This window comes from Idiotropiscis lumnitzeri, chromosome 2, assembly GCF_059441095.1.
Source record: "Idiotropiscis lumnitzeri isolate Australia: NSW breed Sydney's pygmy pipehorse chromosome 2, RoL_Ilum_1.0, whole genome shotgun sequence".
In the NCBI taxonomy this organism is placed as follows: domain Eukaryota; kingdom Metazoa; phylum Chordata; class Actinopteri; order Syngnathiformes; family Syngnathidae; genus Idiotropiscis; species Idiotropiscis lumnitzeri.
The window spans coordinates 35,705,952-35,730,747 of NC_142392.1; the positions used below are offsets into that span (position 1 = coordinate 35,705,952).

General features: G+C 41.3%; 2 protein-coding genes and 1 pseudogene across 2 annotated transcripts in view; all 3 read right to left on the reverse strand.

Moving 5' to 3' along the window:
* LOC148342413 (uncharacterized) overlaps nt 1-19,010 on the reverse strand; it is a 154,532-nt gene extending 135,522 nt beyond the window's left edge. The window contains exons 1-2 of the mRNA XM_088288171.1: nt 18,980-19,010; nt 18,578-18,676 (exon numbers count right to left, since the gene is read on the reverse strand). Of these exons, the coding sequence (XP_088144297.1) occupies nt 18,578-18,676; nt 18,980-19,010 (130 nt within the window). The remainder of the gene's footprint in view (nt 1-18,577; nt 18,677-18,979) is intronic.
* Nucleotides 16,978-18,509, reverse strand: LOC148342416 (uncharacterized; annotated as a pseudogene).
* A 4,393-nt stretch (nt 19,011-23,403) lies between the features above and the next one.
* LOC148342417 (uncharacterized) lies at nt 23,404-24,597 on the reverse strand. The gene has a single exon (XM_088288172.1). It carries the CDS (start codon nt 24,442-24,444, stop codon nt 23,404-23,406), a length of 1,041 nt encoding a protein of 346 aa, XP_088144298.1. The 5' UTR covers nt 24,445-24,597.
* Between the last annotated feature and the right edge of the window lie 199 nt (nt 24,598-24,796).

Below are 24,796 nucleotides of genomic sequence, written 5' to 3' on the forward strand. Positions count from 1 at the left end.
TGATGGTGGAACAAGATATTCCACGCTTTGCAAGCTCCCTCTGCATATCCCAATGAGCAACAACACTGTCACGTTTGTGGGACTCTTGAGATTGGCAGAGTCACTGCCCTGGACCGAACCCGCACCTGTGAAACACTGGAATTCAAGTGGGATTGAATTTCCAGAAGGGACTGAATTTGACTGTGCACATCCGGCGGGGGAAGCATATGTTGTCCTCCGTTCCAGCAGATTAGGCAGCTCTGAGACCAGGGTGGTGTTTCAGCACCCATTCCGAATTCCTCTGTTATGGAACATTTTCCGAATTTCTCAGCACTGTGGTAGACAATGAATGGGTCACTCTGAAGCGAAAGCTCTGTTTGCGTCTCTGCCAGAGGGGTCGTGGACCCGGGGTCTCACTGACGTTGTGCTCTGCACCACAGCGTCTCCAATTTGTTTTTGCTATATCTGCGCCTTCCCCATTTGACAGAGTTAATGCCGGCACACCTTGGGGGCAAAGGGGGGCATTCCGGCCATAATGGCTGGGATGAGGACTGCACTGCTCTTGGTGCCCTCCACATCCTGGAATGGACTCTTTCCTGTGGAAAATGGATTTCATTGGCATCTCTGGTGCTCAATTTTTGTGTGGAGTGTGTCTGCTTGTTGTATTTCAGGTGAAGTGTAGATGGAGTTGGATGCAGACTGGAATCTCACTTGGAGCAAGCGACGAGGAGGACTCCTATGAGGGTCATAAGATGTGGACGTGATCATCTGAAACAATAGTGTTTGCAAGAGCTCTTCGGTGACGAGGGCTTGGCAGCTCTCGAGCGACACGATGTCATCGGATTCTCTTGCTGGAGCGTGGCGTCAACTATGTTTTTGCATATCATTTGACTCGTGTTTGTATTTTGTGTGTTTGTTTCTTGTCCTATCATGCCTTTATCACGCTGTGGATTTATTCTGTCCTGTAACGGTGTTCCTTCATCCTACTTGACCTGTGAATATAGGTTTACTAGAAAGGGTTAGAAAGGATCTCCCCCTTTTTCCCCACTCTTTCGAAGGGGGCGGGGGGTTTTGACGAAGGTTCAGCGAAGCTTTGATGCCTCCACATGGACTACACTGGAAATTGTGAGTGTTACTGCCGGTTTGCTTAAAGATCTAACATTGCGGGGGGAACTCCTTCGTGACCGAGGTGGTTGATTTGGGATTTTTTGGAATTATTGCTGGATTTATGTGTGGTCCTGCAGGAGGTGTTAGAGTGACGCCACGGAGCAATTTGGCCTTATTATACTTAGTAAAGTTAGACATTCATGTCCGGTGTGGCCATTCCCAATAAGAAGGAAAGGGAGGAGACACCCTTTCCCTTTCTCTTTTTTGGGGAGACTTCTTTTGACATCAGCATGTGACAAGAATAAAATCTCTTTCGAACCAAAATGGCTGTGTCATGGAGGTTCTTTCCATCACCAAATCTGTCATGCTTGGCGACCTGTCCGGAGGGAAGCTGAGCCAGACCCACACATCAACAACTAAATATACCACACAGGTTAATAGAAGGTCACAAAAACATGGACCTCTTAAACAGCAAAACGTGAGTTCAGCGGTAACAGAGTTGTGTCTATGCTGGCAGTTTAGCAGGAAGTCACAAAAACAGATGCACGTCTTGAACCGTGTTTGACAGGAAACCGTTTAGCTCGCATTTAACAGAATTGTGACCCAAACATTGTGTTGTAAGCTGAAACCGTTCGAACAACAGGAAGAGTGTGGACGGGTGTGATCAAGTCAAAGTGTTGATGTTTTTCCATTCTTTATGAGTTGACATATACAAATTGCGTTGCTGTGCTTCAATAAAAGGCCGCACAGGAGCGGGAAAGCTTTTCTCTTTGCCGGACTGCTCCTCGCAAGTGACAAAGACAATCTTGGTTGGGTGATTTATTTGTGCAGGCGTGTCTCGTTTTTGAAAACTTCTTTGACAAATCTTGTTCAAGCAATTCCTTCTGGAATGATTCAATCTGACTCTAAAAACTGTACACACTGGGGCAAAATGATCAATGGCGGTTGATGAATTTTCGTGGATATAACACAAAGGATTACGTGTTTTAAAATATCAAGTACGTATTGGTCTTATTTATGAAATTTTTACTGGCTCGGTCAATGAACCTCAGGTGGCCCTGCACTGTTTTGTGCACGTGTGCATAGTTTCACCTCATCCAAACATTTAAAATACATTTAATGCATCCATCCAAGGTTGCATGGATCTCATCAGTGAACAAGCACATGCTGCAAGGAATGCATCTGCATCTTTGGCTTACTATGGGTTTAAAATGGGAGAACGTCACAACCCCCTGTTCTACCAGGGCCCCTTTAATTCTTTCAGGTATCCAGATTATAATGGAACCAAAAAGTACCCACGATGAAACTACAGTGGAACCTCGGTTCTCGACCATAATCCGTTCCAGTACCCTGTTCGAAAAGCGAATTGTTCGAACACCGAAACCATTCCTTTGCTGCTTGCACTGACTTTCTTTGGAGGCATGATTAGGGGCTAAAACACTTCGTACACCTATATAAAACGCGAGAGCAAAACGCAGCACGTCCGCACGCGACAACAGTTGGTCACGAAGAGAGAGAGAGAGCGATCTACACCCGTACGCCGCTCAGCATCCCACCCTCGCGTGCGCACTCACGCGTCGTACCGGCGTTCGAACTCCGAGGTTTGTTCGAACTGCGAAGCAAGAATTTCTCTTTTTTTTTGTTCGAACTCCGATTTGTTCGACCTCAGAGTCGTTCGAGAACCGAGGTTCCACTGTATCTCTGAATGCAAAATGAAAAACTTGTAAAGATATTTCACTTGAAGGATTCCTATTCTATCAATGACATTATGTTGCGATGGCCCCCAGTGGTCCCCATCAATAAGTTAGGGTCCCACAACAGGTGTTCCATCAGACGCACACAATAGCCTGTGTGTGCTAACTTCAGCTCGCTTCCAGTAACGTCTGTGACTCTGTCCGGAATGAAATTGGGCATCAGCCGAAACGTGCTTCCTTTTTAAATGCTCGTTTATCACCGTTGTGCTGCGAAAGGGAGGTTTACATCGTAGGACGGAATTTTGTGAAGTGTCCCCATGGTCCGGTCCAAGTTGGGGTCGCACGCATTGCTCCGTGTGCGGCAGGCACAAGGCAAGGTAGCACGGTAGAAACAATATTAGACAAAGTCACCGCTTGAGGTTTGACTTGACCAAACCAAATTTGTCTATTTGTGTCCCACAGACGTCAGTGAAAACGATCTCTGTTCTGTGAAAGAGGAGCCAGACTTGACTCGCATCAAAAAGGAAGAGGAGGAGGAGATCAACAAGTCACCAGTGAACGTTGTCTCTATAAAGAGTGAAGATGAAAACAAGGATGAGAGTGAGGACAAGAGAGGGGCGGAGCCTCCAAGCAGCAGCTCAAGTCATCACGTGACAACAGAAGGTGATGAAGACCACTGGGGGCCATCACAAGCACATAATGAGGACACATTATCAGACGCTCATGACGATGATGATGACGATGATGGGCAAGCCAAAGGTGAAAGGGCACGTCACACTGACTCATTAACTTCAAAGTTGTCTTTAAAACCACACAGTGGAGAAAAAACATTTTCATGCTCATTTTGTCGCAAAAGCTTCTCACAAAAGGCACAATTTACAAGGCACACAAGAACACACAGTGAAGAGAAGCCTTTTTCATGCTCGGTTTGTGGCAAAGGATTCTCTCAAAAGGCACATTTAACAGAACACACAAGAATACACAGTGGAGAGAAGCCTTTTTCCTGCTCAGTTTGTGGCAAAAGCTTTTCTTTAAAGTCATATTTAATAAAACACACAACAATACACAGTGGAGAAAAACATTTTTGCTGCTCAGTTTGCGGAAAAAGTTTCTCTCAAAAGTCACATTTAACAGAACACACAAGAACACACAGTGGAGAGAAGCCTTTTTCCTGCTCAGTTTGTGGCAAAAGCTTTTCTTTAAAGTCATATTTAAGAAAACACACAACAATACACAGTGGAGAAAAACCTTTTTCCTGCTCAGTTTGTGGAAAACACTTCTCCAGGAACTCAAGTTTAACAGAACACACAAGAACACACAGTGGAGAAAAACCTTTTTTCTGCTCAATTTGTAGGAAAAGTTTCTCTCAAAAGTCACGATTAACAGAACATACAAGAACACACAGTGGTGAAAAACCTTTTTCCTGCTCAATTTGTGGAAATAATTTCAATCGTAAGTCGCATTTAATAAAACACACAACAATACATAGTGGAGAAAAACCTTTTTCTTGCTCAGTTTGTGGCAAAAGCTTCTCTCAAAAGTCTAATTTAACAATCCACACAAGAAAACACAGTGGAGAAAAGCCTTTTTCCTGCTCAGTTTGTGGAAAATGCTTCTCTCAAAAGTATAATTTAACAAGCCACTTAAGAAGACACAGTGGAGAAAAGCCTTTTTCCTGCTCAGTTTGTGGCAAAAGCTTCTCTGGAAAGTCAACTTTAACAAAACATAAAAGAATACATAGTGGTGAAAAACCTTTTTCCTGCTCAGTTTGTAGGAAAGGTTTCACTCAAAAATCAACTTTAACAAATCATAGAAGAACACACGGTGGCGAAAAACCCTTTTCCTGCTCAGTTTGTGGAAAGAGTTTCTATCGTAAGTCGCTTTTAACGAACCACACAAGAACACACAGTGGAGAAAAGCCATTCAGTTGCAGTGTTTGTGCTAAAAAATTCTTCACTAAACAGGGTGCTGAGAGTCACAATTGTGCTGGTGAGAATTGCAGCAATCCTTGAAGCTTAAAAAAAAAACCGGAAGGAATTGACTCTTTGTGGTAAGATGTAAATGTGATTTTGAATAAAATATGAAAAATTTAATTTTGAAAAGCTTTTTTTATTGACATTAAGCCAATGTGATCAGTGCCAGAATAACCATTGTCTCTGAGTGATGATGAGTTGTTTTGTTTTTATATCAAACATTATCAATGAAATTAATTACCTTTTCCTGGAACAACATTTTTTAACGTTATGCTTTTCAGTTGTCTTTTTAATCGTACCTAATGGAAAAGGTGTGAGATGAAACGGTGCTTATGAAATCTGTATCTTCCACAATCATCAATAAAATCACTTGTTCCACTTGCTCAACTGGCCTTCATTACGCTGTGTGAAAAGGTGAAAAACTGAACAAGAAGTTGAACTATAAAAAGAACCAGAAAGAGAAACGCAAGTAGTCTCAGTTTCTCTCAAAGGTTTTGGAATGTCAGGAGTTGGCAGCTTGATGGTGACTGGAGTCAGCGTTTATTTGTCACCCCGAAGGAGATGATCCGCATCACGCAGTTCGTTGCTGCTGCTGTCTGAATTGAACCCCGGAGGTCACCCGCCAGCGTCCTGAATTTCACCGGCGGATCTTCAGCTATCCCACGTCTGACCCCAAATTGTTGTGGAATTTTCAGCAGTAAGGGAAGATCAATGAGATAGTCTGGAAAATAAATTGTCTTTTGGGTCAGTCTGCAGAGTGATCTCAGTGGGAGAAGTGCGTGGGAAGATACTGATGCACACAGGAAGATGAAGATTTATTTGACAGTGGAATCTTAAAACAGAGATATTTTTTCTGCATTGAGCATACTTTTCAAAGTCGTGTTGTACAAGAAGCGAAAGGCACTTTCTCAAAAGCAGGTGGCCACAATAAATAACAAAAACCTTACTTGCTAAATAGTTTTCCATAACATTAAGATTGAACAAAATATTGACACGAATATTTAAAAAGAAACGATTAAACGTTGAATACTAAATTATTACTAAAACAGTTGAATGAATCTTGAAATAATAGTGAATCGGCGTAGTTTAATGAATACTGAGACGAATAATGAAATATTTCAGTGCTTATATCAACACTGAAATCATTTTTAACACTCTAATATTTAGATAATAAAACAGTGACGTATTTTAATTTAAAATTCGCAATAACGTCACTGGCGAAAAACCCTGTAAAAAGGCAAAGGTGCAAACATGTTGACATAAAGTATCATTTTATCATGTCAACTGATAATAATAGGGAAATACATTTGGAATACTCTCCAACCGACGACATGGTGGCAGATGTTTTAACAAAGCCAGCAACAAAAGTAAAATTCAATACATCTGTAAAGTTCATATTTGGGAACTAAAATGTTTGGTCAAATGCATACGGTTTAAATCTTTCGTTTTTTCTTTTTTCAAATCGTACGTTTTTCCAATGTTTAGAAAAAGATAACAATGATTTGCATCGCAAATGGCGACATCTGTCGGTGAGCGGTGACAGTGCTCCACATGGCCAGCAGCCAATCATATCACAGCGGGGTGTGTCCTGGTCTTCGGATTTCGTGCGGAACAGACTGCAGTTTTCACGCAGGAAATCCATTCAGCGCTACTTTAAAAATCGACGCCATCTTTAATTCGTCTCGTCGAACAAAGAGAAGCTCACAAGTTATCGCCAAGCAGAGATCAAGTGCGGATTTGTTGGGATTGGCGTTTGAAAATGTGTGCAAGAACGACACCCAAGTACAAAGAGGAACTTTGTGGAATAAAAGAAGAGAACGAGCAACATCTTCAACTGCTGGGCGAAGTTTGCAAGCAGCCTCGTGTTGTGCCACTCAAAGCAGGTTTGTACACGTTTTACTCTCATTTGCTTTGTCAAGAACGACTTTCTATCGTTAAAAATATGCATCACAACATTAAGTTGTTTGGGGAAAGCGTTCAAGGTTAATTGCCTCTCTCATGTCTTGAATAGACATTAATGTTTCACAAGTTTGTTTAAGTCAAAGATTTTTAATTTGTTCACCTTTCCTCATAAGCAAGTACATTATTTTTGTTCTCTTGGTGCCGTTGGAATTTAACTCTAAGACTGTAGCATAACTTTTACCAAATTATTCGAATGAATTATCTGACTCCATTAATGATTAACCAAACATGACCGACATTCATCCAACAATTATGCGCGCTCGTTTTGAGAGTAAGACGACCAGGAAGCCGGCAACTTCACACAGGAGCCGATTTATTCCTCACAGGAGATCTAGTACAAAAGCCCTCTCAACACAGTTCTGCGCGCCTCTGTACCCAACAGAAGACAAAGTTTTGTCACCTCTTTTGGATTTCACCTGGACGGGTAGTATTGATAACACATAGTCCTGTTTACTGGTCCCAGTCAAGCCACTGGACTGAATTGACACCACAGCACCGTCCGTCTCTGACACTTTCTAAATCAACATCGGCCTGTGTTGAATTTATTTGCTTCGTTTGGGAATAAATCTGCAACAAGGTAGGGTGCTTCTTATTGCATACTCTACACACCAAACGTCCTTTGCATTCTCTGCTTCTGTGCCCAAAGCACATTTCTTTTTCCTTCAAAAAAGACATATTTTCAACTTGCGTCTTTTTATCCAATAGAAGGCAAACATCCTAAGAATGTCCAGCTCCACAAAACAAGCATGCCTTTACAGGTAAGTTCTTCTCCATTTTATTTACAGGCTCCATTTTCTTTTCCACAGGTGCTATTGTAGTGGCAAAGCTACTCCCTTTAGCTTTCGTACCAGTCCGAAAAGTCACAGCTCTAAACTCTGTTTTTACTGTTGCAGGCAATCTTGTATATCTCCAAAGTGAGGATCACTTGCAATCTTAACTTGCTTCTCCACAAACTCCACAATGTCATGAAATGTGGCTCTGCGATGGTATGTTTCTTGCAGATGGCAGACCACACTTCTCCACTTATCTCTAAGCTTGTAAGGCAGTTTTTTAACCATAATTTGCATATTGGTGGGCACGTTTAGGTCACCTACAGAATCTCCCATTGAATTACAGCATTCACGAAGCAATAAACCGTAGGCCTGCAATGCCTTGAGATTTTCTCCCTTTATCAAAGTCCATGAAAGTACCTTGTCCATGTATGCAGAAGCTACTTTAAACGGATCTCCAAAATGTTCTTGTAGCAAAGCCTTCGCTTAAATTAATCCACGAGAAGGTGGCAGATGTTGAAAGCTTCGGACCAGATCCAGGGACTGGCCTCTGGTATATTGCTCGAGGTAGTACAAACAGTCCTTGTGATTAGGAGTTCTTTCTTCGATGTTGTGTTCAAAGGCTCTTATGAAACTTAGGTATTGTAATGGATCTCCATCAAAAACTTGCAAATCTCGTTTGGGTAACAGCAAAAGTGATTGTTGTTTGAAAAGTGAAGATGTAATTTCATTTTGCTTCTCCAGTGCTGTAAGCAAACGATCAGATGTACTATCGGTTGTTGGTGAAGCTTGGTCACTCTGTATTGTTGGAATAGTTTCACGTTGTACACCTGCTGGTAGTGATGACAGACCGGCCCCAGTTAAGACAGAATGAAGCTCAGGTTGAGGATACACTTTGGGTCTGACAGTAGCAACTCCTGTTGAAATTATGTACGGCTTTCAAGCAACAATTCCAGTTCTCCCTTGCTGCCGTGGGAGTCGGAAACAGAACGGACGAAAGAAAAATAGCCCTTTTGCGAACCAATGCCGGAGCCGAGGCCATCGAGGTATTCAATGAACCCGAAGATAAAGACAAGTATGAAAAGGTCCTACAAAAATTTGATGAACACTGTCTAGCTAAGAAAAATGGAACTTATGAGAGATACGTGTTTCCTTCAAGACTCCAACAGCCCGGTAAGTCATTTAACAATTTCCCCACTGAGCTCAAAATTAAAGCTAGGTCTTGTAACTTTGGTGATCTGAAAAACTCAATAATAAGGAAAGCCTTGCCAAGCTAACGAGCTAGCAAAGCAGCACGTGCTAACTTTCCAAGCAGCGGCATCTTATGAAAAAAACAGAGTCCGTGAAGGCAGTGACGAGGAAAGGTAAACTGCGATTCAAGAAAAAGACCAAAAACAATGAAAATGATCAAGCTCCATTCAGCTGGAAAAAAGTGTGGAGAAATGCACGAGCCAAAACGGTGTCCTGCATTTGGGAGAACATGTGCTAAGTGTAAAAAGCAAAATCACTATGCTAAGATGTGCAACACCAAGAAGAAAGTGCACACCATGCAGGAAGACACAGATGATAGTGATGACCTTAGTGACACTTTTTTCATCAAAATCGTGTCATATGACGAAAGCGATGTGCAACAACAAACTAGAGGAGACCCAGAGCAAGCTGTTAATGCAGTAAAAGAAGATAAATGGATTGCACCACTGCTTGTCAATGGGACACTTGTTTCTTTTAAAATTGACACATGAGCAAAAGCAAACAAAATTAATGAAAAAGACTTGAAACCACAACCGGAAAGAGTCACAGACAAGCCTGTGAAATTGTAAACCTACAACAATCAGCCAATAAAAACAAAGGGATGTTGTAGGCTAAAAGTGACAGCAAAGGGAAGACAACACAAGTTAACGTTCACAATTGTGCCAAGTGGACTGGAGTCAATCCTTGGAGACAGGACAAGGTACGCTACCTTACACTTATAAAATACAGCTCAAGGAAGATGCTAAACCTGTAGTACATGCCCCGAGAAGAGTTCCAGACCCTCTCAAAGAGAGATTAAAAAAGGAACTGAGCAGAATGACACCGATCAGAGTCAGAGAGAAAGTGAAAGAAAATCCCATCACGTGTGTTAAAAAGAGGAACTCCCCAGAGTTACGTGTTTGCCTCGACCCAAAGATCTGAATGAGAACATTAAAAGAGAACATTATCAGATTCCCAAGTGTGAAGAAATCCTGAGTGACATGGCAGGTGCTAAGTACTTTAGCAAATTAGATGCATCGCATGGATTTTGGCAGCTCAAGCTGGACACCGAAAGCAGCAGGTACACCACCTTCAACACACCATTTGGGCGTTTCTGTTTTCTGAGACTGCCATTTGGCATAAAGTCTGCGCCTGAGTTCTTTCACAGAGCTATGGAGTCAATCATAGAAGGTCTGGAAGGAACCCGTGTGTACATTGATGGTTTGGTTGTTTGGGGGAACACAGAACAAGAACACAATGAGAGACTTGAGGAACTGCTACAAAGAGTTAAAATGAATGGACTAAAACTGAAACGAGAGAAATCTCTAATCTCGTTGCACACTTGAGTACAATGTCAATAAAGGGATTTCTGATTTCTGAAATGTCTGTTTGGAGTTACAGAATTGACATTCTTGGGAGACGAGCTCACAGCAGATGGAGTGGTGCCAGACAGAACCAAAGTGCAAGCAATGCCGGACATGCCAGCTCCAACTGAGAAAAAAGGACTTCTGCGAGCAATGGGGATGATAAACTTCCTGGGCAAGTTCATTCCAAACCTCTCGTCGAGGACAAAGTCCCTTAGAGAGCTGCTGCATCACAACGTAGTCTTTGAGTGGACGACAAAACATGACAAAGAATGGCAAGATCTAAAGAGAACTGTGACAGCTGAGCCAGTCCTTGCCTACTTTGATCCATCAAAACCAACCAAAATTTCCACGGATGCGTCGAAAGATGGGCTAGGTGCCGTACGGCTGCAAAAGGCGAGAGACACATGGCAACCTGTAGCCTATGCATCCAGGTCAATGTCAGAGACTGAAAAACGCTATGCTCAGATCGAAAAGGAGTCACTGGGTTTAGTGTTTGGATTTGGCAAATTTCACACGTATGTTTATGGACTGCCCACGTTCAGAGCAGAGACTGATCATAAGCCACTGATTTCAATTAGGATGAAAAATCTCAATGACATGACGCCCAGAATTCAACGCATGATGACGTTGCAGCGCTATGATTTTGAGCTAATATACACGCCTGGAAAATACATCGTGCTTGCTGATGCGTTATCTCGAGCGCCGCACCCTAACAGTGACATCAAGGACTGCGTTACGGCGGAGGAGGCTGAGGCTCACATCAACATGGTCACAGCCGCGCTTCCTGCTACTGACGCTATGCTGTCAGTCTTGAACAAAGTGTCACAATGTATGAACAATGGATGGTCAAAAGGGAACTGCCCTCAGTTTTACCCGATGAGAGCGGAGTTGTGCATGGCGGACGGCCTCCTGCTTAGGACGGACAGGATTGTAGTTCCACAAGCTATGCCCAAGGACATGCTTCAGCGTCTTCACAAAGGACACCTGGGAGTGGAGAAATGTAAGAGAAGAGCACGAGAAGCCATCTACTGGCCGGGCATTAACAAAGACATAGAAGATATGATTTAAAAATGCCAAGTTTGCAAAAAACATCAACACAAACAAGTCAAAGAGCCAATACTGGTAGCTGACCTTCCCACAACTCCCTGGCAGAAGGTAGGCACTGATTTGTTTCATATAAGAGAACATTATCAGATTCCCAAGCGTGAAAAAATCCTGAGTGACATGGCAGGTGCTAAGTATTTCAAATTAGATGCATCGCATGGATTTTGGTATTCATAAATGTGTTTGGTTTGCTTTTGAAATAAAGATTTTACAAAAAACGTATGAGTAAATATTTATCATCTCATCAATATTTGCACAACAGAGTACTGAGTTTCGAGATCCTCACAAAAAATAATTCTCAAAATTATATTTCTTATCAATTTAGCTTAGTTAAGGGATATTTTATTGACAATCTAACATCACGATACAAAGACAGAAAAAAAATTGGTGGTGGGGGGGAGCGAATCTTTTTCTTCTTGGTAGGGGCCGGCGTGAAATAATTGAGAGGCATTGCTAGTATATGCAGACATTATATTCATACAATCTTGCAGCCCGAGTGAACCGCAGCATCGGTCAGAGAATCGTAAACGTCCCACTGCAGGAGCAGCAGCGGTTTCTCGGGGCATAGGCGGAAGTGACGCGAGAGATGACTCACCAATGTGGCGTGAATTTAGTTATTTTGTTAATTTTTTTAATCAACCGAAATAAAATATTATTTAAAAAAATATATATATTAAAATAGAACAGCCAGGTGTAAAAACAAACACAGAAGCAAAGAAATATATTTGAAAAATACGCGCTTAAAGCAGACGTCATTAGCAAGCGCGCAGCTTCCGAAGGACCTCGACCACATCCACCGAGCCGTCCACACCGGAACAAAAACACCCACCGCTAAATTCTTCTGGTTTAGTGTGGAACTGACTGTAATTTTCTCACAAGATGTCCGTTGATATTCTAAAGGACTACGACATAATTCATTAAGTCTTTGTGTCCCAATAACCTCATCTTCGCTCGTTGATCCTTTTCGGCGTAGTTAGCTTAGCTTGTTAGCTAGCTAGCCGCTAACGAAAAGAGGCACATGACTCATCGCCAAGCAGAGGTCAAGTGCGGATTTTTTGGAATTATCATTTGAAAATGTGTGAAAAATCTACACCCCAGTACAAAGAGGAACTTTGTGGAATAAAAGAAGAGAACGAGCAACATCTTCAACTGCTGGGCGAAGTTTGCAACCAGCCTCGTGTTGTGCTACACGAAGCAGGTTTCTACACGTCTTACTCTCATTTGCTTTGTCAAGAACGACTTTCTATCGTTAGAAATGTGCATCACAACATTAAGTTGTTTGGGGACATGCGTTCACGGTTATTGCCATTTTATTTTTAAATGTTGCCTTTTACTTGTCGGTTTGCTGAACATTTGTTTATGCCAAATGAAATCAGTGCAGAAAATAAATGCCAAAGAATAAGTAATATTGGGGGGTGAACTCCATGTTTTTCCCAGTATAAAATTTGAACTCATTTAACATTTTACATTTTCTGGTTCAAGCAATTCCTTCCGGAAGGAATTTTGCTTGACTCTAAAAAATCTGCACACTCGGGCGAAAACATCAATGGCGGTTGATCAATTTTAGTGGATAAAATATTACGTTTTTAAAAAAAATCAAGCACGTAATGGTCTTATTTATTTATGAACTTTGTACTGGCTTGGTCCGGTGAGAGTCAATGAACCTCGGGTGGCCCTGCACTGTTTTGTGCACGTGTGCGTAGTTTCACCCCATCCAAACATTTAAAATACATTGAATGCATCCATCCAGGGTTGCACGGATCTCATCGGTGATCAAGCGCATGCTGCAAGGAATGCATCTGCATCTTTGGCTTACTATGGGCTTAAAAAGGGAGAACGTCAAAACCCCCTTTTCTACCAACAAGTCCAGGAACATTTAGTTCCTGGTAATAAAGTTCCTGTGGCTCAGGTGGTTTGCATCTCCCCCACAACTCGTAGTTCCTGGTAATTTATCCAAATGACAATTATGATGTATTAGTGGGAGGTCTTGTGTTACTTTGTTACTCATTACTGACACCTTATGGCTGTTAAGCATCATTTAAAAAAACAAACAAACGTAAATCATGCAATAAATAGCCACTCTGATTCCAGGGCCCCTTTAATTCTTTTCGGGATCCAGATTATAATGTAAGCAAAAAGTACCCACGATGAGACTATCTCTAAATGCAAAATGAAATTATTGTAAACATATTTCACTTGAAGGATTCCTATTTTATCAATGACATTATGTTGCGATGGCCCCCAGTGGTCTGCATCAATATGTTAGGGTCCCACAACAGGTGTTCCATCAGACGCACACGATAGCCTGTGTGTGCTAACTTCAGCTCGCTTCCAGAAACGTCTGTGACTATGTCCGGAATGAAATCCGGCATCAGCCGCAACGTGCTTCCTTTTTAAATGCCCGTTTATCACTGTTGTGCGGCTAACGGGAGGCTTACATCGTAGGACGTAATTTTGTGAAATGCCCCCATGGTCCGGTCCAAGTTGGGGTCGCATGCATTGCTCCGTGTGTGGCAGGCACAAGTCAAGGTAGCACGGTAGAAATAATATAAGACAAAGTCGCCGCATGAGCTTTGACTTGTCCAAACCAAATGTGTGTTTGTCTTTTTGTGTCCTGCAGACGTCAGACAAAATGATCTCTGTTCTGTGAAAGAGGAGCCAGACTTGACTCACATCAAAAAGGAGGAGGAGGAGATCAACAAGTCACCAGTGAACGTTGTCCCTATAAAGACTGAAGATGAAAACGAGGATGAGAGTGAGGACAACAGAGGGGCGGAGCCTACAAGCAGCAGTTTAAGTCGTCACGTGACAAAAGAAGTTGATGAAGACCACTGGGGGCCATCACGAGCACATCATGAGGACACATTATCAGACGCTCATGACGATGATGATGATGATAATGGGCAAGCTAAAAGTGAAAGGGCATGTCACACTGACTCATTAACTTCAAAGCTGTCTTTAAAAGGGCACAGAAAAACACACTGTGGTGAAAAACCTTTTTCCTGCTCGGTTTGTGGCAAAAGCTTCTCTCGGAAGTCTCATTTAGTTCGGCACACAAGAACGCACAGTGGAGAAAAACCTTTTTCTTGCTCAGTTTGTGGGAAATGCTTCTCTCGAAAGTTTGATTTAACAATCCACACAAGAATTCACAGTGGAGAAAAACCTTTTTCCTGCTCAGTTTGTGGAAAATGCTTCTCTCGAAAGTTTGATTTCACAATCCACACAAGAATGCACAGTGGAGAAAAACCTTTTTCCTGCTCGGTTTGTGGCAAAAGCTTCTCTGTAAAGTCACATTTAACAAGGCACACAAGAACGCACAGTGGAGAAAAACATTTTTCCTGCTCAGTTTGCGGAAAAGGTTTCTCTGACAAGTCTAATTTCACAAGCCACAGAAGAACACACAGTGGTGAAAAACCTTTTACTTGCTCGGTTTGTGGCAAAAGCTTCCTGCGTAAGTCGCATTTAACAATCCACGCAAGAACACACACTGGTGAAAAACCTTTTACTTGCTCGGTTTGTGGCAAAAGCTTCCTGCGTAAGTCGCATTTAACAATCCACGCAAGAACACACACTGGAGAAAAACCTTTTTCCTGCTCAGTTTGTGGAAAATGCTTCTCTCAAAAGGCAAGGTTCATAGCACACAAAAGAATACACAGTGGAGGAAAACCATTTTCTTGCTCGGTTTGTGGCAAAAGCTTCCTGCAGAAGTCAACGTTTACAATCCACACAAGAACCCACACTGGAGAAAAGCCTTTTTCCTGCTCAGTTTGTGGCAAAAGCTTTTCTCTAAAGTTCCGATTAACAGAGCATGCAAGAACACACACTGAAGAACCTCTTTCTTGCTCATTTTATGGTAAAATCTTCCCCCATAAGTCACATTTAACAGAACACACAAGAACACACAGTGGTGAAAGTCCTTTTTCCTGCTCAGTTTGCGGAAAAAGTTTCTCTCAAAAGGCAAGTTTAACAAGACACACAAGAACTCACAGTGGAGAAAAACCTTTTTCCTGCTCAGTTTGTGGAAAATGCTTCTCTGAAAAGTCAACGTTAACAAGACATACAAGAACACACAGTGGAGAATGCATAACATAAGTACAGTTTGGGTTGGGGACGCACGCACGCAGGGAACACATTGTTTTTAACATAAGAAGCATACAGTTTGGGAGGGGGGCCAAGCCCCCCTCCCAATCACACACACAACGTCATCACAATGACAAAAAGCTTAATTCTGTAGGCGGGGCCCTTGGCCCACACACACACACACACACACACACACACACACACAACGTCATCACAATGACAAAAAGCGTAATTCTGTAGGCGGGGCCCACTTCGACAAAAGCGTAATTCTGTAGGCGTGGTATTAAACCTTTAAGGGGCAGGGAATATGTAAATATTTTTAAATAGGTGGCTGGAGATTGGATAGTTTTAACACAGGGGCGGGGATAGCGGCCATTTTGGACAAAAGCGTAATTCTGTAGGCGGGGACAACGAGACAAAAGCGTAATTCTGTAGGCGGGGCTATGACGTCATCAAAATTTAAAAAAGCGTAATTCTATTATCTCTACCATTAATGGAGTCAGATAATTAATTCGAACCATTTTGGTAAACTTTTGGTACAGATAATAGTTAAGATTCCAACAATATGACCAAACATTTTAGTTCCCAAATATGAACTTGAGACATGTATTTATTTAACGTTTGTTTCCGGTTTTGTTCAAACATCTGCCACCATGTCGTCGGTTGGACAGTATTCCAAATGTATTTCTCTATTACTAACAGTTGACATGATAAAGTGATACTTTATGTCAACATGCTTGAACCTTTGCTTTTTTTTACAGGGTTTTTCGCCAGCGACGTGGTTGTGAATTTTGAATTAAAATACGTCACTGTTTTATGTCCTAAATGTTAGTGTTAAAAATGATTACAGTGTTGATATAAGGACTTAAATATTTCATGATAAACGCAGAAAAAATATATTTTTGTTTGAAGATTCCACAGTTCCTGTCAAATAAAATTTCATCTTCCTGTGTGCATCAGTATCTTCCCAGCACTTCTCCCACTGCGCGCGAGATCACTCTGCAGACTGACACAAAAGACAATTTATTTTCCAGACTATCTCATTGATCTTCCCTAACTGCTGAAAATTCCACAACAATCTGGGGTCAGACGCGGGATTGTTGAAGATCCGCCGGTGAAATTCAGGGACGCTCGCGTGTGGCCACCCGGGTCCAATTCAGACAGCAGCAGCAACGAACTGCGTGATGCGAATCATCTCCTCAGTGGTGACAAATGAACGCTGACTCCAGTCGCCATCAAGTTGCCAACTCCTGACATACCAAAACCTTTGAGAGAAACTGAGCCGATTTGCGTTTCTTTCTGGTTCCTTTTATAGTTCAACTTCTAGTTCAGTTTTTCACCTTTTCACAGCATAATGAAGGCCAGTTGAGCAAGTGGAACAAGTGATTTTATTGATGATTGTGGAAGGCACTGATTGCATAAGCACAGTTTCTTCTCACACCTTTTCCATTAGGTACGATTAAAAAGACAACTGAAAAGCATAATGTTAAAAAATGTTGTTCCAGGCAAAGGCAATTAATTTCATTTACATGTTCGATGTAAACACACACACAAAAAAACTCATCATCACTCAGACTTAATGGTTCTTCTGGCAGTGATCACATTGGCTTAATGTCAATAAAAAAGCTTTGCAAAATTCAAAACATCATATTTTATTCAAAATCACATTTACATCTTACCACAAAGAGACAGTTCCTTCAGTTTGTCTTTTTTGTTAGCTTCAAGGATCGCTGCTAATCTCGCCATCACAATCGTGTGTCTCAGCATGCTGTTTAGTGGCGGATTTTTTTAGCACAAACGCTGCAACTGAATGGCTTTTCTCCAGTGTGTGTTCTTGGGTGGCTTCTTAAATACGACTTTTGAGAGAAACTCTTGCCACAAACTGAGCAGGAAAAACGGTTTTCACCAAGGTGTGTTCTTCTATGTTTTGTTGAAGCCCAGTTGTCAGAGAAGCATTTTCCACAAACAGAGCATGGAAGAGGTTTTTCTCCAGTGTGTGTTCTTGAGTGATTACTTTCGAGAGAAACATTTACCGCAAACCAAGCAGGAAAAAGGTTTTTCTCCACTGTGTGTTCTTCTATGTTTTGTTAAAGTTTATTTTTGAGAGAATCCTTTGCCACAAACTGAGCAGGCGAATGTTTTTTCTCCACTGTGTGTTCTTGTGTGACTTGTTAAATGTGATTTTCGAGAGAAGCTTTTGCAACAAACTGAGCAGGAAAAAGGTTTTTCTCCACTGTGTCTTCTTGTGTGACTTGTGAAATGTGCCTTTTGAGAGAAGCTTTCGCAACAAACTGAGCAGGAAAAAGGTTTTTCTCCACTGTGTGTTCTTGTGTGACTTGTTAAATGTGACTTTTGAGAGAAGCTTTTGCAACAAACTGAGCAGGAAAAAGGGTTTTCTCCACTGTGTGTTCTTGTGTGACATGTTAAATGTGACTTTCGAGAGAAGCTTTTGCAACAAACTGAGCAGGAAAAAGGTTTTTCTCCACTGTGTGTTCTTGTGTGACTTGTTAAATGTGACTTTCGAGAGAAGCATTTTCCACAAACTGAGCAGGAAAAGGGTTTTTCTCCACTGTGTGTTCTTGCGTGGCTTGTTAAATGCGACTTTTGGGAGAAGCTTTTACCACAGACTGAGCAAGAAAAAGGTTTTTCTGCAGTGTGTGTTCTTGTATGTTCTTTTAATCGTGACTTCAGAGAAAAGCTTTTCCCACAAACTGAGCAAGAAAAGGGTTTTTCTCCACTATGTGTTGTTGTGTGTTTAGTTAAATTAGACTTTCCAGAGAAGCTTTTGCCACAAACTGAGCAGGAAAAAGGTTTTTCTCCAGTGTGTGTTCTTGTGTGTTCTGTTAAATTTCCCTTTTCAGAGAAGCATTTTCCACAAACTGAGCAGGAAAAAGGTTTTTCTCCACTGTGTGTTCTTGTGTGGATTGTTAAATTAGACTTTTGAGAGAAGCTTTTGCCACAAACTGAACAGGAAAAAGATTTTTCTCCACTGTGTGTTCTTGTGTGGCTTGTTAAATGCGACTTTCGGGAGAAGCTTTTACCACAGACTGAGCAAGAAAAAGGTTTTTCTGCAGTGTGTGTTCTTGTATGTTCTTTTAATCGTGACTTTAGAGAAAAGCTTTTCCCACAAACTGAGCAAGAAAAAGGTTTTTCTCCAGTGTGTGTTCTTGTGTGTTCTGTTAAATTTCCCTTTTCAGAGAACCATTTTCCACAAACCGAGCAAGAAAACGTTTTTTCTCCACTGTGTGTTATTGTGTGTGGTTTTAAGGACAGCTTTGAAGTTAATGAGTCAGTGTGACATGCCCTTTCACCTTTGGCTTGCCCATCATCATCATCATCATCATCGTCATGAGCGTCTGATAATGTGTCCTCATTATGTGCTTGTGATGGCCGCCGGTGGTCTTCGTCACCTTCTGTTGTCACGTAATGACTTGAGCTGCTGCTTGTAGGCTCCGCCCCTCTGTTGTCCTCACTCTCATCCTTGTTTTCATCTTCAGTCTTTATAGGGACAACGTTCACTGGTGACTTGTTGATCTCCTCCTCCTCCTCCTCCTTTTTGATGCGAGTCCAGTCTGGCTCCTCTTTCACAGAACAGAGATAGTTTTCACTGACGTCTGCAGAACACAAAAAGACAAACAATAAGACCAATACGTACTTGATTTTTTAAAAAAAAGAATTAATATTCTGTGTTTTATTCACTAAAATTTATCAACCGCCATTGAGGTTTCGTTGCAGTGTGCACATTTTTCAGAGTCAGGCAGAATTCCTTCCGTAAGGAATTGCTCGAACAAGATATAAAAAACAGAAAATGTAAAATGTTAAATAATCAGTTCAAATTTTATAAAAAAAAAAAAGAATAAAATGGAGTTCACCCCCCACTATTGGTTATTCTTTGGTTTTTATTTTCTGCACTGATTTCATTTGGCATAAACAAATGTTCGGCAAACCGACAAGTAAAAGGTGAAGGATTGTATTACGAATACTGGCATTATTTTAAACACATGCGGGACAGAATGTCGTTTATTAAAGTTAGCAGGTTCATATTTACTAAATATTTTAAACATGGATGAAACAAGAAGCATTTATCAAATGAAACTAGAAGCATGGGTCACAAGAATGACTGGCATTGTAGTCCTGATGTTTACTGATTTCTTATATTATTCTCATATGCTAAATTTATAGTACTAAGTTGAAATGTGTGAACTTTATTGAAATTCTCAGTAGTGAGAACAAATTTGCACACATAGCATTTCCTTGAGCTGCCCTCACACTGACAGCACTTCATGGACAAAGACGACAAAGCACATTCTCCACATTGGCTGTAGAGATGCAAACATACCAAATTGGGCACTGGAGGACTCACACAGACGCTATCGCAAAAAACACATTCCGAAAGACATAACAATTGGAGATCGGAGCACACGCACATACACACTCGCACACCAACAAGATTACAGAGGAATGCCAGCGACGGAGGGACTGCCGGCCGGAGAAGGCCAGCCTTGGCGTGCCAGTCTTGGGGACCAGACGGGAATCAACTATCCAGACGATGACTAACCTGGGAAGGACCTTCCCTTGGACGTGGACCCCTGCCGTGGGAGGGAGCGAGGACGACCGATTCAACCGATTCAACCTACATTACCCTTGACATAAAAAACTCCTATAAAAACTGAAGCTGGGCTGAAAGATGGTGCGCATTTTTCGACTGTGCTCGCCCGAGTGCAGTTTCTCGTGAGATAAAGAAAAAGCCGCCCAGATGTCTTTGTACTATTTCCTGAACTCCAGAAATTGAAGAAACTAAATATCGGAACTCTAATCAGTTGTTGGGTCTTTATTTGACCCTTTTCTTCTTGAGCACAAAAAAACGAACACGCATTGGAGTCAGTTTGGCTTTTAAAGGTTGATTTACGAACTACTTCTCATTTCCACGGTGACCCAACTCCAATAATGGCAACATTTAAAAATAAAACGGCAATAACCTTTAACGGATTTCCCCAAACAACTTAATGTTGTGATGCATATTTTCAACGATAGAAAGTCGTTCTTTACAAAGCAAATGAGAGTAAGACGTGTACAAACCTGCTTTGTGTAGCACAACACGAGGCTGGTTGCAAACCTCGTCCAGCAGTGGAAGATGTTGCTCGTTCTCTTCTTTTACTCCACAAAGTTCCTCTTTGTACTTGGGTGTCGTTCTTTCACACATTTTCAAACGCCAATCTCAACCTATCCGCACTTGATCTCTGCTTGGCGATAACTCGTGTGCTTCTCTTTGTTCGACGAGACGAATGTAAGATGGCGTCGTTTTTTTCCTTCGAGAAAATGGCTGTCTGTTCGTCACGAAAGCGGAAGAACAGGACACACCCCGCTGTGATATGATTGGCTGCTGGCTATGTGGCGCACTGTCACCAACTCACCGATAGGTGTCGCCATTTGCGATGCAAATCATTGTTATCTTCTTCTAATTATTGGAAAAACGTACGATTTGAACCGTATGGATATAAACAAACATTTTAGTTCCCAAATATGAACTTGAGACATGTATTTATTTAACGTTTGTTTCCGGTTTTGTTCAAACATCTGCCACCATGTCGTCGGTTGGACAGTATTCCAAATGTATTTCCCTATGATTAACAGTTGACATGATAAATTGATACTTTATGTCAACATGTTTGCACCTTTGCCTTCTGACAGGTTTTTTTTGCCAGCGACGTGGTTGCGAATTTTAAATTAAAATACGTCACTGTTTTATTATCTAAATGTTAGTGTTAAAAAATTATTTCAGTGTTTATAACTTAACCAACTTAAATATTTCATTATTCGTTCCAGTTTTCATTAAACTACGGTGATTATTTATTTCTAGATTCATTGAACTGTTTTAGTAATAATTTAGTATTCAATGTTTAATCATTACTGTCGTTACTTTTTAAATATTTGTGTCACTATTTTGTTCAATCTTAATGTTCTGGAAAATGATTTTGCAAGTAAGGTTTTTGTTATTTATTGTGGCCACCTGCTTTTGAAGAAAGTGACTTTCACATCTAGTACTCGAGGATTCTTTGTGAAGCCAAAACAACACGACCTTGACTGATGAGTAGGCTCAACGCAGAAAAAGGATCTTTTTGTTTTAAGATTACAAAGTTCCTGTCAAATAAATCTTCATCTTTCTGTGTGCATCAGTATCTTCCCATGCACTTCTCCCATTGAGATCACTCTGCAGACTGACCCAAAAATTTATTTTCCAGACAATCTCATTGATCTTCCCTCACTGCTGAAAATTCCACAACAATCTGGGGTCAGACGTGGGATAGCTGAAGATCCGCCGGTGAAATTCAGGACGCTGGCGGGTGACCTCCAGGGTTCAATTTAGACAGCAGCAGCAACAAACTGTGTGATGCGGATCATCTCCTCCGTGGTGACAAATAAACGCTGACTCCACTTGCCATCAAGTTGCCAACTCCTGACATTCCAAAACCTTTGAGAGAAACGGAGACCACTTGCGTTTTTCTGTCTTGTTCTTTTTATAGTTCAACTTTTAGTTCAGTTTTTCAACTTTTCACACAGCGTAATGAAGGCCAGTTGAGCAAGTGGAACAAGTGATTTTATTGATGATTGTGGAAGGCACCGATTTCATAAGCAGTTTCTTCTCACACCTTTTCCATTAGGTACGATTAAAAAGACAACTGAAAAGCATAACGTTAACAAATGTTCTCGGCAAAGGCAATTAATTTTATTTACATCTTGATGTAAAATCACCAAAAAAATAATCATCACTCAGACATATAGGTTATTCTGGCACTGATCACATTGGCTTAATGTCAATAAAAAAGTTTGCAAAATTAAATTTATCATACTTTATTCAAAATTACATTTACATCTTACCACAAAGAGTTGGTTCCTTCAGGTTTTTTTTGTCCTTTTTTTTAAGCTTCAAGGATCGCTGCTATTCTCGTAGGGCTGGACGATAAACCGAAAATTTACTGTTCCTGAAATTTAATACAATCATTTTGCCCATGTCGGAAAATTCAGTGTTTAAAAAAAAAAAGAAAAGTCTTTTTAGTCACGTGACTCCACCCAGCTGAACTAGAAAGAAAACTGACGACCCGGTCGGTCGTTGCTGGCGATTCAAATCCAGAAGCGGCTGACACGCGAAGTAACGTTAGTTGAAGTTGTTCCTGTCGCGCTTGTCCCGAAAAGAAATTGGACATCTGTCGTTTGGAAATGTTTTGGGTTCCACAAAGACGATGTTTGAGCAAAAGAACACGAACTACCAAGTACATCGTAAGCATCCGAAACAGCGCGTCCAACCTTTTCTTTTTCACCACCCACAACACAACCATGCTGTTGACTTGGAGCTTACGCTAAAAGTTCAAAGTGAGAAGCAAGGTTGGACAAGTGACAACAGCCCATAACGGAGCCGACACCATACGAGAGAACGTCTCAGTGGTGGACGCGATAGCCGAGCACATAGCTCGAAAGCTAAAGCTGCTCTAGTTACAGTGGAGCGCACAGGATTTAAACGCCTCATGAAAGTTGTCGACAAGAGGTACGAAAATATTTGTCGCAAACCGCACTTCCCAATATGGACAACATTGGGACAGGAGCGCAGACATGACAAGCATTTTGCATCCTCATCCGACTTGTGGTCGAGACGCGACATGGACCCCTGTTTGAGCATGAATGTGCATTACATAGACGACAAGTGGCACCTGCGCACCAGAGTACTCGAGACGGCGCATTTTCCTGATGAAGTACACTTTTTTTATTTGGCATTGACATTCCATTGACATTTTTTTTTTCATTTTATTTAGCATTTTGTTGACAGGCGACTAGCGCCTTTGCACATGGCATTACAGCATCTTGGCACAATCTGTTTGCAGAGAAGATTTTGCGAGAAGTTCCCTTTTTCTCCTGTTCTTTGTCACATTGTTCAAGTCATGCAAAGTAAGATATTTGGAAGGCTTCTACACATGATTTTTGTACTTTTATTTTCCATTGAAAGTAATGTGTACCACTTGGTCAATAAAGAAAACAGTTATTATGTATTTCCTGCATTTATTTTGATTTTGGTCCACGGGCGGAAATGTAATTGATTCATCGTTGTCGAGGCAAAATTGCTCATTTTATTGCGATATTGATTTTAGGTCATATTGCCCAGCCCTATATTCTCTCCATCACAATCGTGTCTCTCAGCCTGCTGTTTAGTGGTGAATTTTTTAGCACAAACACTGCAACTGAATGGCTTATCTCCACTGTGTGTTCTTGTGTGACTTCGTAAATGTGACTTTTCAGAGAAGCGTTTTCCACAAACTAAGCAGGAAAAAGGTTTTTCTCCACTGTGTGTTCTTGTATGTCTTGTTAACGTTGACTTTTCAGAGAAGCATTTTCCACAAACTGAGCAGGAAAAAGGTTTTTCTCCACTGTGAGTTCTTGTGTGTCTTGTTAAACTTGCCTTTTGAGAGAAACTTTTTCCGCAAACTGAGCAGGAAAAAGGACTTTCACCACTGTGTGTTCTTGTGTGTTCTGTTAAATGTGACTTATGGGGGAAGATTTTACCATAAAATGAGCAAGAAAGAGGTTCTTCAGTGTGTGTTCTTGCATGCTCTGTTAATCGGAACTTTAGAGAAAAGCTTTTGCCACAAACTGAGCAGGAAAAAGGCTTTTCTCCAGTGTGTGTTCTTGTGTGGATTGTAAACGTTGACTTATGCAGGAAGCTTTTGCCACAAACCGAGCAAGAAAATGGTTTTCCTCCACTGTGTATTCTTTTGTGTGCTATGAACCTTGCCTTTTGAGAGAAGCATTTTCCACAAACTGAGCAGGAAAAAGGTTTTTCTCCAGTGTGTGTTCTTGCGTGGATTGTTAAATGCGACTTACGCAGGAAGCTTTTGCCACAAACCGAGCAAGTAAAAGGTTTTTCACCAGTGTGTGTTCTTGCGTGGATTGTTAAATGCGACTTACGCAGGAAGTTTTTGCCACAAACCGAGCAAGTAAAAGGTTTTTCACCACTGTGTGTTCTTCTGTGGCTTGTGAAATTAGACTTGTCAGAGAAACCTTTTCCGCAAACTGAGCAGGAAAAATGTTTTTCTCCACTGTGCGTTCTTGTGTGCCTTGTTAAATGTGACTTTACAGAGAAGCTTTTGCCACAAACCGAGCAGGAAAAAGGTTTTTCTCCACTGTGCATTCTTGTGTGGATTGTGAAATCAAACTTTCGAGAGAAGCATTTTCCACAAACTGAGCAGGAAAAAGGTTTTTCTCCACTGTGAATTCTTGTGTGGATTGTTAAATCAAACTTTCGAGAGAAGCATTTCCCACAAACTGAGCAAGAAAAAGGTTTTTCTCCACTGTGCGTTCTTGTGTGCCTAACTAAATGAGACTTCCGAGAGAAGCTTTTGCCACAAACCGAGCAGGAAAAAGGTTTTTCACCACAGTGTGTTTTTCTGTGCCCTTTTAAAGACAGCTTTGAAGTTAATGAGTCAGTGTGACATTCCCTTTCACCTTTAGCTTGCCCAGCATCATCATCATCGTCGTCATGA